The sequence below is a fragment of the Nicotiana tomentosiformis genome, chromosome 11 (assembly GCF_000390325.3).
Source record: "Nicotiana tomentosiformis chromosome 11, ASM39032v3, whole genome shotgun sequence".
NCBI lineage: Eukaryota > Viridiplantae > Streptophyta > Magnoliopsida > Solanales > Solanaceae > Nicotiana > Nicotiana tomentosiformis.
In genome coordinates, this window is record NC_090822.1 from 100,152,299 (window position 1) to 100,167,221 (window position 14,923).

The following is a 14,923-nucleotide window of genomic DNA, read 5'->3' on the forward strand; positions in this document are numbered from 1 at the left end:
AACGCGATGAACAACTGACGCCAGTGATTTAAAACAGTCCCAAAAAGAGATTTCTTCCATTTTTCATAAACTCTCCACTAGAGCTCGGCCTAGAGCCGATTCTAAGGGGAAAACTCAACGCCAACTTATAAGTTTGTACACTTTAACTCATTTTCTTCCATTTCTAACATCTTCCATTAATTTCTATCCCTAATCTTTGTTCTTTCATGATAGAAAACTAGAAATTTAGGAAGAATTCAGTTTTTTTGCAAATTCGGGATTTGGACCTCAATTCGAGGTCGAATTTCAAGGCTAATTACTTAATCGGGCTCAGGGGTGAATGAGTAAATAAATTTTGGTCTGAACCTCGATTTTGACCAAGCGGGCCCGGGATTGATTTTTTTACCTTGTGGGAAAAGTGTAAAAATCTTATCTTTATGTATTGTAATTCATTCCTTTAGCATTATTTGATGTTATCGAGTCGATTGTGGTTAGACACGAGTGGTTTGGAGGCGGATTCTAGAGGAAAGGCCCTGGTAGAGCTCTGAATTGACTGCGGAGTGAGGTAAGTATCGTGGTTAACCTTAACTTGAGGGATTATGACTTGTTTGCCTATTTGCTACATGTTTAAAATGTTGGGTACAACATATATGTGGGGTGACAAGTACTTATGCGTTGTTATTGGGTTAAAGCATGCGGGTGGGACTTGTTTATTGTAGTTTGCTTCCTTCTTTGATTCTGATATCCATGCTTAGACTAGTTTATTACTTAATTGATCGTCTTTCTGCATTTATGAACTATTTGTGATAATTGGGCATTATTGGAAGTTGAGGTTTGGTATTGTGGAACCGTTGTTGATGTATGGTTTATTCTTGATTATTCTTCCTCCCAAATGTTAGATATATTTTGCTACATGGTAAGGGAAAGTGTTAAAGCACGAAGGGTGATGTCGTGCCGGTTATTATTTTATTTATTGATTTATACATAGTAAGGAAGAGAGTTAAAATACGAAGGCTGATGTCGTGCCGTATTTATCGTTTCATGATGAAATTGAGAATAAAAACACGAAGAGTGATGTTGAGTCGTATTTATCATTTTATGGAGAGATTGAGAGAGTGAAAGAACGAAGGGTGATGCCGTGCCATTGTTATTGCTTCATGGTGAGGTTGAGATTAAAAGCATGATGGGTGATTCCGTGCAGTCTTTATTTATTATGATTTCTCTATTTTCATTGGTTGAAGGTTTATTGGCTATTTCATGTTGTCATTTCACGTTGTAGTTACCGTATCTTATACCCCTTTTCACGTCCCCTCCCAATCGTACATGTTAAATCTTTATTTGTTGTTATGTCGTATGTATATTTTTAGTCTATATAGGTTTAATTACGTGGGTGTCCTGTCATAGTCTCGTCACTACCTCGTCGAGGTTAGGCTCGACACTTACAGAGTACATTGGGTCGGTTGTACTCATACTATACTTTGCACTTCTTTTGTGGATTTTGGTACTGGTCTCAGCTGTCTGTGAGGTGCATCATCTTGGATTATCCCATTTGGAGACCAGAGGTAGATCTGCTGATGTCCACAGACCTTGAAGTCCCTTTCCTCTTTACTTATTTACTGTTCATCGCATTCGAGACAGTTGTATTTATTGCAGACTTTATTTGTAGAACCTCTAGAAGCTCATGTACTTGTGACTCCAGATCTGGGTTGAACTAGATATTGGTTTATTATGCTATTTTGTACTTTATTTTGGCTCCATTTCTATTTAATTGGTTTTACTTATTTGAATTGTTTAAAAACTGGCTCAAGGATTTCTCTAACATTGGCTTGCCTAGCAAGTTAAATGTTAGGCACCATGACGGTCCCCAAGGTGGGAATTCCGGGTCGTGAAAAATTGGTATCAGAGCACTAGGTTACCTAGGTCTCACGAGTCGCGTTCAGGATCGACTTCGCATAGCTCAGTTTAGGCAAAAGAGTTATGCCGACCGTCGCATTTGTGATGTTTCACTCATGTTTGGAGAGGGGGTATTGCTTCGGGTTTCACCCTTTCAAGGGTATGATGAGATTTGGGAATAAGGGCAAGTTGAGCCATAGGTACATCGAGCCTTTTAAGATTTTTCATAGACTGGGTGAGGTGGCCTACAAGTTCGCATTGCCACCTAGTTTATCATCAGTCCATCCGATGTTCTATGTGTTCATGCTCCAGAAGTATCACGGTGATCCGTCCCATGTGATAGATTTTAGCTCAATCCAGCTGGAAAATGATTTGACTTACGAGGAGGAGCCGATGGCTATTCTAGCCCGGCAGGTACGACAGTTGAGGTCAAAGAGTTATCCTTCCATTCAAGTGCAGTGGAGAGGTTAGCCGGATGAGGCATCTACTTCGGAGTCCGAGTCGGATATGTGGAGTAGATATCCACACCTTTTCACCAGTCTAGGTATTTTTCTATATCCGTTCGTGAACGAATGATTGTTTTAAAGGTAGAGAATGTGATGACCTGATAAGTCATCTAGAGTTTTAAACCTTAATTCTATGTTTCGAAACCTCAAGTATCTCATTTTAGCCTTTCTCGATTTACGTGTGAATTCTGTGTCTTTTTTCGGGAGGCTTTTATGTTAAAAATTTATTAAAATGTGAATTTGTGCCTTAAAAATCTATTTGAGTTGCCTTCGATCAATATTTTGAGATAACGGAATCGGATCCGTATTTTGATGGTCCTGGTGGGTCCATAACGTGATTTGGGACTTGGACGTATGCCCGGAATCGAATTCGGAGGTCCCTAGCTTGAGTTATCGCAATTTGTTGAAAATTTGAAGTTTAAAGGTTTAAAGAATTTATAAATTGGACTGATGCTTGACTTTGTTGATATCGGGTTCCGATTATGGTTCCGGAACTTGGTATAGGTATATTACAATATTTATGACTTGTGTGCAAATTTTGGTGCAAAACGGAAGTGATTTGACGTGATTCAGATGTCCGGTTGTTAAAATAGAAATTCGTAAGTTTCATTAAAAATTTCATTTGATTTGGTGTCCGATTAGTAGTTCTAGGTGTTACTTTTATAATTTGATCGCGCGAGCGAGTTCGTATGAGATTTTTAGACTTGTGTGCATATATGGTTTGGATCCCCGAGGGATCGAGTGAGTTTCGGATAGCTTACTGACCTTTTGATCTTTGAAAAATCTGGTTTTTGAGCTTCAGCTATCATCTGGTGCATTGTGCTTCGCGATCGCAAAGCCATTCTCGCGATCGCAAAGGAGATCTGGGAGTTGGGAGGATTTGTTTCTATGCGAATACGAGACCTTAGTAGTGAATGTGGAGCATTGGCAGGGGGGTTGCTCTTTGCGGACACGACCAGTCACACGCGAACGCGTAGCGTTAGATAGGCTCGGCAGGGGAGCCCAGTCTCGCGAACACGGAGGTGAGGCGGGCTAGACCTTCGTGAACGCGTGGAGTTATTCGCGGTCGCGTAAGCCAGTTAGGCCAGGCTCTTCGCGAACGCGTCAGGTTTCATGCGAACACGATGAACACCTGATGCCAGTGATTTAAAACAGTCCCAAAACGGAATTTCTTTCATTTTTCATAAACTCTCCATTAGAGCTTGGCCTAGAGGCGATTTTGAGAGGAAAACTCAACACCAATTCATAGGTTTAAAAACTTTAACTCATTTTCTTTCATTTCTAACATCACCCATTAATTTCTATCCCTAATCTTTGTTCTTTCATAGTAGAAAACTAGGAATTTAGGAAGAATTGAGAGTTTTACAAATTCGGGATTTGGACCTCAATTCGAGGTCGGATTTCAAGGCTAATTACATACTCGGGTTCGGGGTGAATGGGTAAATGAATTTTTGTTCGAACCTCAATTTTGACCGAGCGGGCCCGGGGTTGATCTTTTTTTTGACCTTGTGGAAAAAGTGTAAAAATCCTATCTTTATGCATTGTAATTCATTCCCTTAGCATTATTTGACGTTATCGAGCCAATTGTGGTTAGATACGAGTGGTTTGGAGGTAGATTCTAGAGGAAAAACTACGGTAGAGCTCTAAATTGAGTGCGGAGTGAAGTAAGTGTCGTGGTTAACCTTGACTTGAGGGATTAGGACTTGTTTGCCTATTTTCTACATGTTTAAAATATTGGGTACAACGTATATGTGAGGTGACGAATACTTATGCGTTGTTATTTGGTTAAAGCATGCGGGTGAGACTTGTTTATTGTAATTTGCTTCCTTCTTTGATTATAATATTTATGCTTAGACTAGTTTATTACTTAATTGATTGTCTTTCCACATTTATAAACTATTTGTGATAATTGAGCATTATTGGAAGTTGAGGCTCGGTATTATGGAACCGTTATTGACATAAGATTTTTTCTTGCTTATTCTTCCTCCCAAATGTTATATATATTTTGCTACATGGTAAGGGAGAGTGTTAAAGCACAAAAGGTGATGTCGTGCCATTGTTATTGCTTCATGGTGAGGTTGAGAGTAAAAGCACATAGGGTCATGTCGTGCAGTCTTTATGTATTATGATTTCTCTGTTTCATTGGTTGAAGGTTTATTGACTGTTTCATGTTTTCATTTCCTGTTGTAGTTACCGTATCTTGTACCCCTTTTCACGTCCCCTCCTAATCGTACATGTTAAATCTTTATTTGTTATTATGTCGTACATATATTTTTCGTCTGTACAGGTTTAATTACGTGGGTGTCCATTCATAGCTTCGTCACTACCTTATCGAGGTTAGGCTCGACACTTATGGAGTACATTGGGTTGGTTGTACTCATACTACACTCTGCACTTCTTGTGCAGATTTTGGTACTGGTCCCAGTTGTCCGTGAGGCGCATCAGCTCGGATTAGCCCATTTGAAAACTCGAGGTAGATCTGCTGGCGTCCGCAGACCTTGAAGTCCCCTTCCTCCTTCCTTATTTACTGTTCATCTCATTCGAGACAGTTGTATTTATTTAAGACTTTATTTGTAGAACTTCTAGAAGCTCGTGTACTTGTAACTCCAAATTCGGGTTGTACTAGATATTGGATTATTATGCTATTTCGTACTTTATTTTGCTTCCATTTCTGTTTAATTGGTTTTACTTATTTGAATTGTTTAAAAACTGGCTCATGGATTTCTCTAACGTTAGTTTACCTAGCAAGTGAAATGTTAGGCGTCATCACGGTCACGAAGGTGAAAATTCCGGATCGTGACACCTTTTAAATTTTAGAGTCCCTTAGCATCTTTCAAAATGATCTAATTTTTTGTTTACGCAATCTCTTTTAAAATTTATTTGTTTATTCTTTTAAATGTGACATCGCTTATAAAAAATTCTACGTACGCCACTTAACTAGCCTATCCCCGCCACAAAAGATATGCTAGGATAGTCCAGTTTAAAATTGAGTAATTTAAAGTCCAAATATCAGAGCAAGTGACATTAGATAATCTAGCTTTAGTTAGCCATCGTGGTTACCCAGCAGACCCCGGCTTCAGAAAAAGCACATGCAGAAGACAATGAATTGATTATAGCAATTAATAAAGAGGGATGAGTCAACTCCTAGTCCAGAGCTTCCTTCAATGCTAGTTGGAAACTTGTATATCACCAACTCCATTTATTTCCTTTTCTAATTAATGTATTTACATAAGTATATAAATCACGGATAATTAAAATGATATGGGGAGGTACAGATTCACATCTTTCTTAATGAAGGGATTTCCCGAAAGTCTGAACTGCTCCGTTATTTTAATTATCCGAGCTGTTATGAGTGCCGAAATCGATTTTAGTACGGCAATATTGGGTATTGCAAATATATAAATCAACTATAAATTCTGAAGTGACTGATATATGAAGAAAGATTATAGTCTATACTAAAATCATGTATGTAATAAAAATTAAGCCTTGATAACTTTTAGTCTTAACTTGGTTTGAACTCAAAAAAAATTCAAGAAATATTTCTATTTAGGAAAGAAACCCGTCATTACATACTCATTGCTCCAATTATGATATTGTCTTAAAGCCGATGTAATTCTTTCATAACAATGTAAAGCACTGCATGATGCACAAAACATTTCGTATTCGCACAGGATCCCGGAAAGAACCGCACATCAAAGGAGTATTATGACTGATGTTGACAGCCTACTCTAATACAATTTCGAAACAATTTCTAACATGAGTTAAAAATGAACTATCTCTATTACATATTATCTTCAAAGTGTCTCGTTTTATCTTTATTTAAATAATTTTGTAACAAATTTTGCAATTTCTGCTTATATGTAGTAAAACAATAAGCACAACTAGTGACTAACATATTTGACCAAACTCTTCGTGAATCTATTTCAATAAATCATACACAATTGAGATATCAACATATATTTGGCATTAAAAACGAAAGAACTAACATTTAACATAAATTAGAATATTAGTTGTCTTTATTCATGAAAAAAGGAATCAAAACTAAAATATCCGAGTAACGAAACTCCAAATTCTTACATATTCTTGGTACAATATAGCCAAAGTTGGATGGTGACTTGAGAATCATGTTGTCCGATCATTTCATTTATACTATAGAAGTGGGACCTTTTTGGTATAATTCTTGAATCTTTATTTCTTTCTTTTACTCTTTAACCTTTGCGTAGAAACATCTGTTCCCAAAAGATAAGGTTGTACCAAACCAAAACCATTATTATCACCAAACTTCATTTTCCACCATTCACTTTAATTTCCTCTTATCAATCATAACTATAGTTGGTGCATCTTTGGATATTATAGTATAATATGGTCTTTGGCACATTTACGTTCTTCTACAAAAATGGTATTAACATTGACATTAGAAAATTGCAATTTACTTAAATGATTGGAAAAATGAGAATCCAACGTGCATGAAAAATAAATTTTCAAACACTTGGAGGTTGTCGTTGTCTAACCATCAATTTCATACCAGAAAAAAATATCATAAAACTTTTTCATGCTTCTTCACAACTAGAGTCTTGTTAACGGTTATATGCATTTATTAAATGTTTTTTTTACAACGTATGAGTGTTTAGTTGAGAAAAGTCGATTTTACAAAGCGTAACACTGCAACTTTAAGTGCTAATTGATGTAGTAACCAAATAAAATTAAGTATACTATTAGAGTATTCGCGGGATGAACACTCATACATTTAGTGTCAAAATCATGTTTGAAAAGAAAGATTTTCATATACCCTACTCTTTAGTCCCACTTATCACCTACAACACCAACAAAAAAAAGTAAAAAAAAAAAAAAAAAATGAAGAAGAAAAATAAAAAACTAACCTATCCTTCTATGTACTACATTAGAAAACCGTACTAGCTCTTTCTTTAAAGAACTCTCTCACATAATCTTGAAACTAACCATATTAAGACAACTTATCTCAAACTTACAAACACTGTCTCAACTCCAATTCTCTCAAAACCTCACCACCAAAAACCACCACCGCTAGCTACAACCACCACCACCACCACAACCATGACGGCAAAGGACTGCGGCCACCACGAAGACGAGGAGGGGCACAAGCTGCCCCGCCGCCTCTTCGCAGCCGTAATCGGCTTCATAATCTTAATCCTATTCATCATCCTCCTCATTTGGCTCATCCTCCGACCAACAAAACCACACTTCATCCTCCAAGACGCCACCGTCTACGCCTTCAACGTCTCTACCCCTAGCTTCCTCACCACCAACATCCAAATAACCGTTGCCTCTCGAAATCCGAACGCCAAAATCGGAATTTACTACGACAAACTCGACGTTTACGCCACGTACCGCGGCCAACAAATTACACTTCCAACGTTATTGCCACCAACGTACCAAGGTCACAAAGATGTGGCGATATGGTCACCTTTTGTGTACGGTAATTCTGTTCCTGTTGCACCCTACTTAGGAAATGCACTTAGTCAAGATCAAATGGTTGGGACTGTTTTATTGAATATTAAAATTGATGGGAGAGTTAGATGGAAAGTTGGGAGTTTTATTTCTGGGAGGTATCATTTGTATGTAAATTGTCCAGCTTATGTTGGTGTAGGTGGAAAAATTATTGGTAATAGTGTTTCTGTTGGTTCATCAGCTATTAAGTATCAATTAGTGCAGAATTGTCATGTTGATGTTTGAACAACAAGAAGATGAAGAATTGCTCCATTGTCAGTTCTCTCACTCAGCTCTAATTTTCTTCTTTTGTTTTAGTGTTAGATTTTATTGTTAGTACAATTTTAGATCTTTGATGATAAATGGGAACTAGTAATGCAAAGTTTTAGTGGGAGTTATTTAATTTTGTTTTTAATTAGTGACTCGAGTATTTCTTTCTCTTTTTGTCCTTTTGTCCTTTTTTTTTCCATTTTTATGTAGTCAATATTTGTAGAATGTTTTAGCTTTATTAATGAAAAGCAAAAGTTCAAGAATCAAGAGAGTGATAAAGCAAATACTACTGGGTACAAGTATATTCAAAGTGATGTAACATTGATTCAGCTTTTCGTGTTTTCTTTTCTCCCTTTTGTAGTCTTCTTTTTTTTTTTTTTTTTTCTTATTTGAGTCTTTAAAACGCATGGTTCTAGATAATAAAACCATGTTGTAATTATCCTTTCACTTTGATGGCTTTACTTCTGAATTTTTTCTTCAATTGGAACAAATATTCAGATCCGATAAATCCAACTTTTGAGAAATGAATATATTTCTAATTTATTGATGACATGTCGTTTAAAAGGGGAAACTATAGTGACATGTAGAGAAGTTATGGGTGTAATTTTTGCCGAATTTTTCCCATAAAACTTGGAGAGTGATCAAATACATGAATTATCATGCTTCTACAAATTTGCGACGAGTTTTAGAAACAAGTTTTATGTGGACAATTTACTCTTTTTTGAATTAGGGTTCTAATTTTTCTATGTTCTAATTTTTCTATCGTTACTTATTATTCATTTTTCAAAGAGTGCTCCTTTGGGAAACATATTTTGGGTTAATTTTTAGTCAAAACATCATTCATATGATTGATACTGTGACATAAAAAAAAGGATTTATTTTAATCATCATTATTTTTTTGGGAAAAGCAATCCAATTTCATCGGCTTCATAAAAATAATTTTGATGAAATCATGAACATGGAGTTTGGTGGCTGCAATGAACGTTGAAGAGGTCCCCAACACACACTTGTCATTAATCATAACAAATTTGCTAAACCAAAGTAAACGACAACAAATATTTTAAATGTTCATTCTTAATTTTAAAATTTAATTTTGTTATGTGTGTGCATGTTTTCACGAGTCAGATAAGGCATGATCTTAGGATCCTGTTACAAGCGAACAAGACACCGACAAGTTCTTAGTATCTAGAAAATTATAATTTATGGAATGAAACAAAGTATCCTCATAATAGATATATACTGAATCCACATGTGCTCCAATAATTAGTCTAATTTTAATACCAATATTTCATATTTTTTCTCATTTGTTTTCCTTACCCTTAATTTTGATCATGACATAGTAAGGTTAATGTGACAATTTAACTATGTAGCCCTTAAAACATAATACGACTAGGTTCATTAGAAGTTCATTTAGTGTCAAAGGCTTGAAATCACCTCAAATAAATTTATAACCTTGAATAAAAAAATATATATCAAATATAAAATAAGATGTAATCATCAGGTGTGAAGTCGTTACTCTTTCTATATCAAATCAAATATTCACATTTGTTCGTTGTTGACTTGTTGGTTGGTTGGGGGTTCTTTTGGAGGAAGTTTAAAATAGGTAAAATAGATATTAATTCTTTTTGTTTTGGGTTCGGAACCGCTTTGAAATCCGGACTAATCTAAAATTGCACTGTGTAAGTCCCATTAAATGAGGTTGTACTCCTTAAAGGGATTTGTTTTCAGTTTTTAGCGAATCTGAAACCTTTAATTAAACGTGAAAAGATAAAATCTTATTCGGTCCGGAGTTATACATACAAGAATATGGACAATATGGCCGTAGCTGATTGCGATGATGGGGATAATCGTAAAGCAATAGTTTAGTTTATGTAAATATTCCTCAAGTTTTATTTTAGTACTTTACTAAAATATAGTAATATCAATGTATTCTGATAAACTAAACGAAAATAAAATTTCTGCATTTTCTTGTTCAATCCCAGCCACTTCAATTGCTTTCCTCTATAGAGAAATGATGAGATATTAACAATTAAGTGTGTCACTGTCAAATATCAAGCCTATTGACTTTTACAGTTCAGTTATATGAAGTAATGCCACTTAAGACTCCAGCATGAAGCAATACATTAAAGCCCACGTAACTTTGGCGAAGCACATACAAAACAGAGGCTCAAACTCAAACAAACAAAGACTTCTACATCTGTTAAACAATAATTCCTTAAACATAAACAAAACAGTTACTCTAACCCATAAATAAATATAAGGACTTAAACCAAAGCATATAAAAATAATACTAAGTCTTTTAGTGGTGACTTACTTTTAAAGTATTTTCAGTAGTAAAGCACATACAAAATAATGGTGAGTGGTGAGTGGTGAGCAATCAAAGCAGTAATTATAAGTCTTAAACAATTAAACCTTGTCACTAAACCTTGTCATTGGGCACTGATAAAGCAGTATTCATATGTCTTTAAATCAAAGCACATAAAAAATAAATTAGGCTATAAGTCTTAAGATGTTATTTGGGTATAAATATGAGACTTAGAGTTTGAGTTATGGGTTGGACTCAAATTAAAATTAGGCTACTTAATATGTATACTAAAAAAAGTTCGATATTTCGGTATACCGAAATTTCGATACCTAATATCGAAGATCGAACCGAAAAATCGAAATACTGATATTCTAATACCGAAGACCGTATCAAAAATCAAAGAATCGAAATCGAAGAACCGAAATAGTTCGATTCTGTCAGATTTCTCGATTTTTATGCCCACCCCTAACTATTACTTAGAGCCCTCAAGAACTTGAAGTAGTAAATGTTGATTCCCACTAGCGAAAAGGTGTGGAGTGGGGCAGAGTAAGCTTGAGAATGTGGTAAGTAAATAACTTCCTTACCAACTGCTATTTCTACCCACTACTGCTATATATGCAATCATGTAACATAGCTATGACGTATGCTTTAGAACAAGTCGTTTAATTGATTATTACCTTAGTCCTTCCAAAATAAGGTTAATTTCACACACGGATTTGTCAAAAGGTCCATAAAAAGCACGTACTATCATTAGTTAAGTGCCAATAATGGAATAAAATTTCGTAGTAGTTTCTCATTACTACCATCATTATATTACAAAAACGAAGGTTATATTTGTTAAGATAATTATGCCTTAACAGATATCTAAATGTATTATAAATAAATGTATTTTTAAGAAAAATATATTGAAGCTGAAATCTCCAACAAATCATAAGGTGCATGAGAAAAATATTTTTTTCAAGTATAATCGAGAAATCTGTCCACCTGGTCTGGAGAATTCTGGTAAAGAGTAAACTTATCTTTTGTTACTTAGCCAAATGGCTAGAATTTTTTGAATCATGACGTGTATGTGTATTATTATGGCTTTATTGCTGTAAAAACTTTTGTATCTTTGTGTTCAGAAGAACAGAAGGATCTGTCTTTGTTATATTCAATGAATCGCTACTTGACAAACGAAGGATTAATACTTGTCAATAATTGAACTGACTCACTTGTCCCTGAAATTCCAAACAGTAATTGTTTTCCTTATTAAAAGAAGAAGAAAGAGACAAAAAAGTTAAAGTTAAAAAAATACTATTAAGCCCAGTGTTTTAAAAAGCGTAGGCGTAAGCCGCGAGGCACGGGACGTAAGTCCCATAGATATTTAATTTTTAATATTTTATAAAATAATATAATGACAGTAAATATTTATAAACAGGTAAAATTGCATAAAAATTGAAGAAAATTATATATATGTGTGCTCCATCCCCACAAAAAATATATGTGTGTGTGTGTGTGTGTGTGCGCGCGCGCGCGCGCACACTCTCCATCCCCACAAAAAACTAATCAAAATAATATATTATATGCTACTCAAAATAATATATCCTCACTAAAAAAAACGTGTCTCGAACGCCGGGGCGTACGCCCCCGAACACCCGGGCGTACGCTCCGAATTGTTGGGCGTATGCCTCTTGAGACTTTCGTCCCACACCATCGCCTCGGGGCTTTTTTGATGCGCTTTGCCCCAGGGCTCGCCCCAAAAACACCTTTTAAAACCATAACCGGTTAGTACATTAATTACAGTTAACACCTTACGTTGAACGTTGTTACCAAAAAATTATAGAAATATTGACACTTTGGAGTTTGGGATGGTCTTTATCTTTTGATCTCGATTGCCCATGAGCAGAACTTTAAGATCAAAAGTTAAAAGTGTTGTCCATGGCAAGCGAGAGACAATACTCGTTAAATTTAAAGTGTTGCCTATAGGACAAACTAGAATAAAAATTCAAGACCATCTACTTTGAGGGGTATTTACGTACTTCACCACCATTCTCAAAAGAAAAGGGATATTATCACTTTTATCCTGAGTCAGAAACTATTTATATTTGATAGCCGAAAAAGTGTATAATATTTGTATAATTTTTGTATATAACATACAGAATGTATATATATACAAAAAATATATATATTTTTGCTATCATTTTGATAGCGGCTAGACAATGTCATTTTCCCAAAACAAAAAATATCAATTTCTGAAAAATTAACAGAAGATGGGCCGGGCTAAAGGAGAGCTGTTAGGAGTAAAAGCCCAAGGAACAAGAACTTTGGACAGCCTGCTTTTATTTTCCTTGGGCAGCTCAGATAGAAATCTATTGTTATACTGCAATAATGTATAACACTTAGTTTTCGTAAGTAGTTCTTACATGAGAAATTCAAAATTTTGCATTTAGGGTACTCGCTGATGTTGTGAACTTCACTCCATAGCCTGCATTTCGTTTTCACTCTCATGTTCAGTTCATGGTTTACTGTGAAAAAATTCTTCTTTTTGACTCTTAATTACCATCTATATTTATTTGCCTTATACTTAACAGCGAGGTATACAGTTGAAATGCTACATACCTCTTTGAAATTGTAAACTATCCCCTCTGTCCTAGAACTTTATTGTTGTTAGCATATAAATCTTGTGTATTTGTTAATGCAGCGGAAAAGAGATCACAATCGATGAAACTCTAACTTATTTTCCTAGAAAACAAAGTTAATCTTTCGCCAACTAAATACCTTGATATGTGTGCCCTTTTCTTTTGAAAGAATTAGTGAGAAGAAAATTAATTTTTTTTTAAAAAAAAGAGCGTTCTGTATTTTTCTATAAAAGAAGGATAGAAGTGGTTGTGAAATTTAACCTCCACCATTTTTCACCTTCACTTCAGAGGAAGTATTAGAGGATACAACAACTTTTAACCGCCCTTACTTTTCTCTCCTAGTCGAGTCGTTGTATTGGGTAAAATACGTTAAATTACGTGGCCACCTAAAAAGGGACACGTGGAATTAGGGGTGTTCATAAAAATCAAAAAATTCGAACCAAACAGACCAAAAAAACCGATACTTTTTAGGTTTGGTTTGGTTTTGGTTTTGAATTTTAAAAATCGATCAAATTTGGTTTGGTTTTGGTTTTAATCCAAAAATAACCGAAAAAATCCGAACCAAACCGACTATAAAAGTAGCTATTTAAATTTATTATTACACATTTATATATGTATATTTTTATATAAAATTTCTAAACTTTTATGGTACATATTAGTCATTTATATTTTTAGTCTAGTTCTTTGCTATTATAATAATCTAATTCTTTGCCTTTACATTTTAGTTTGATTGGTAGTTTTCTTTTGCTAAGTATAAGAATTTATTTCATGTTAACAATAATCGATTTTTAATTGAGTACTTTAATTATTCATCACTATTTGATTCAATTATCATCAATATGTCTTAGTAAATGATAGATTTCTAAAAGAGCAATTGATTTGATAGTGTTACGTTGAAAGTGTAGTAGCCGGAATATGCATTTGGTAGTGTATGTCTCATATTTAAGAAAAAATCCTGATGAATTACCGAAAAACCGACAAATACCGAATCAAACTAAATCGATAAAAACCGACTTAATTGGTTTGGTTTGGTTTGGTTTCAATAATTGAAAAACTTACTTACTTGGTTTGGTTTCATTTTAGGGAAAAACCGACCCAAACTAAACCATGAACACCCCTACGTGGAATCAAAACTAGAAGGATGGAAAATCGGACACAACTATCTCGTGTGTCATCGAGAAAGGCAAGTTCGTACGGGCATTAAGCATGTTGTGCCCGATGACATTTAATAAAGAATATTCCAAAGTATTAAAGAGTAACGACTCATTAAAGAAATCTGGGGATTTATATTTACCGTTAGGTTTCTGTTATCGCACCTTAATAATTTTCATTAGTGGTGGGCCCGGCCATTACGTCCACTAAGCTATAAATAATAAGCTCAACTATCATTGTAAGATACGATTTTCTAGACATCAAAAGACACATTCTAATACAACATCTTGATACTATTTCACTCTCTAACTTATTATTCTTATCATCATCGTGCCCGGAAATCATGTATCAGGACTCTCCAAATCTATCATTTTATCTATATTTGAGCTAAGTATCTTGTACGAAAATTGATTAATTCATTACATTTTGGGATCAAATCGATTCATCTGTCTAGAAATCACAAACAAATTCAACTGCACCATTTTCCAGGTAAACAGTTTGGCGCCCACCGTGAGGCCTAAACAGTCGTGTGGTTAAGTTGATCCTTACCTGCTTCACTCTCAAGCTTTGATCGTTCTTGTCTCGCAAAATCACAAAGAATGACAATCAATAGTCAATACCATTAACAACATTCACAATCCTAAGGTTCAAGGAGAACACCCCCATTTTGAGGACTCAATCAGCGACACTCGTAATGAGGGGAAGATGTCACGCTGGTGTATGAAGGGCGGTAC

The 14,923-nt window shown here is 35.0% G+C and overlaps 1 protein-coding gene across 1 annotated transcript; it reads left to right on the top strand.

Moving 5' to 3' along the window:
• Positions 1-7,267: 7,267 nt before the first annotated feature.
• On the top strand, positions 7,268-8,377 carry LOC104101200 (NDR1/HIN1-like protein 12). Its single transcript, XM_009608644.4, has one exon. The coding sequence runs from the start codon at positions 7,452-7,454 to the stop codon at positions 8,088-8,090; it is 639 nt and encodes a 212-aa protein (XP_009606939.1). The 5' UTR covers positions 7,268-7,451; the 3' UTR covers positions 8,091-8,377.
• The last annotated feature ends 6,546 nt before the right edge of the window (positions 8,378-14,923 follow it).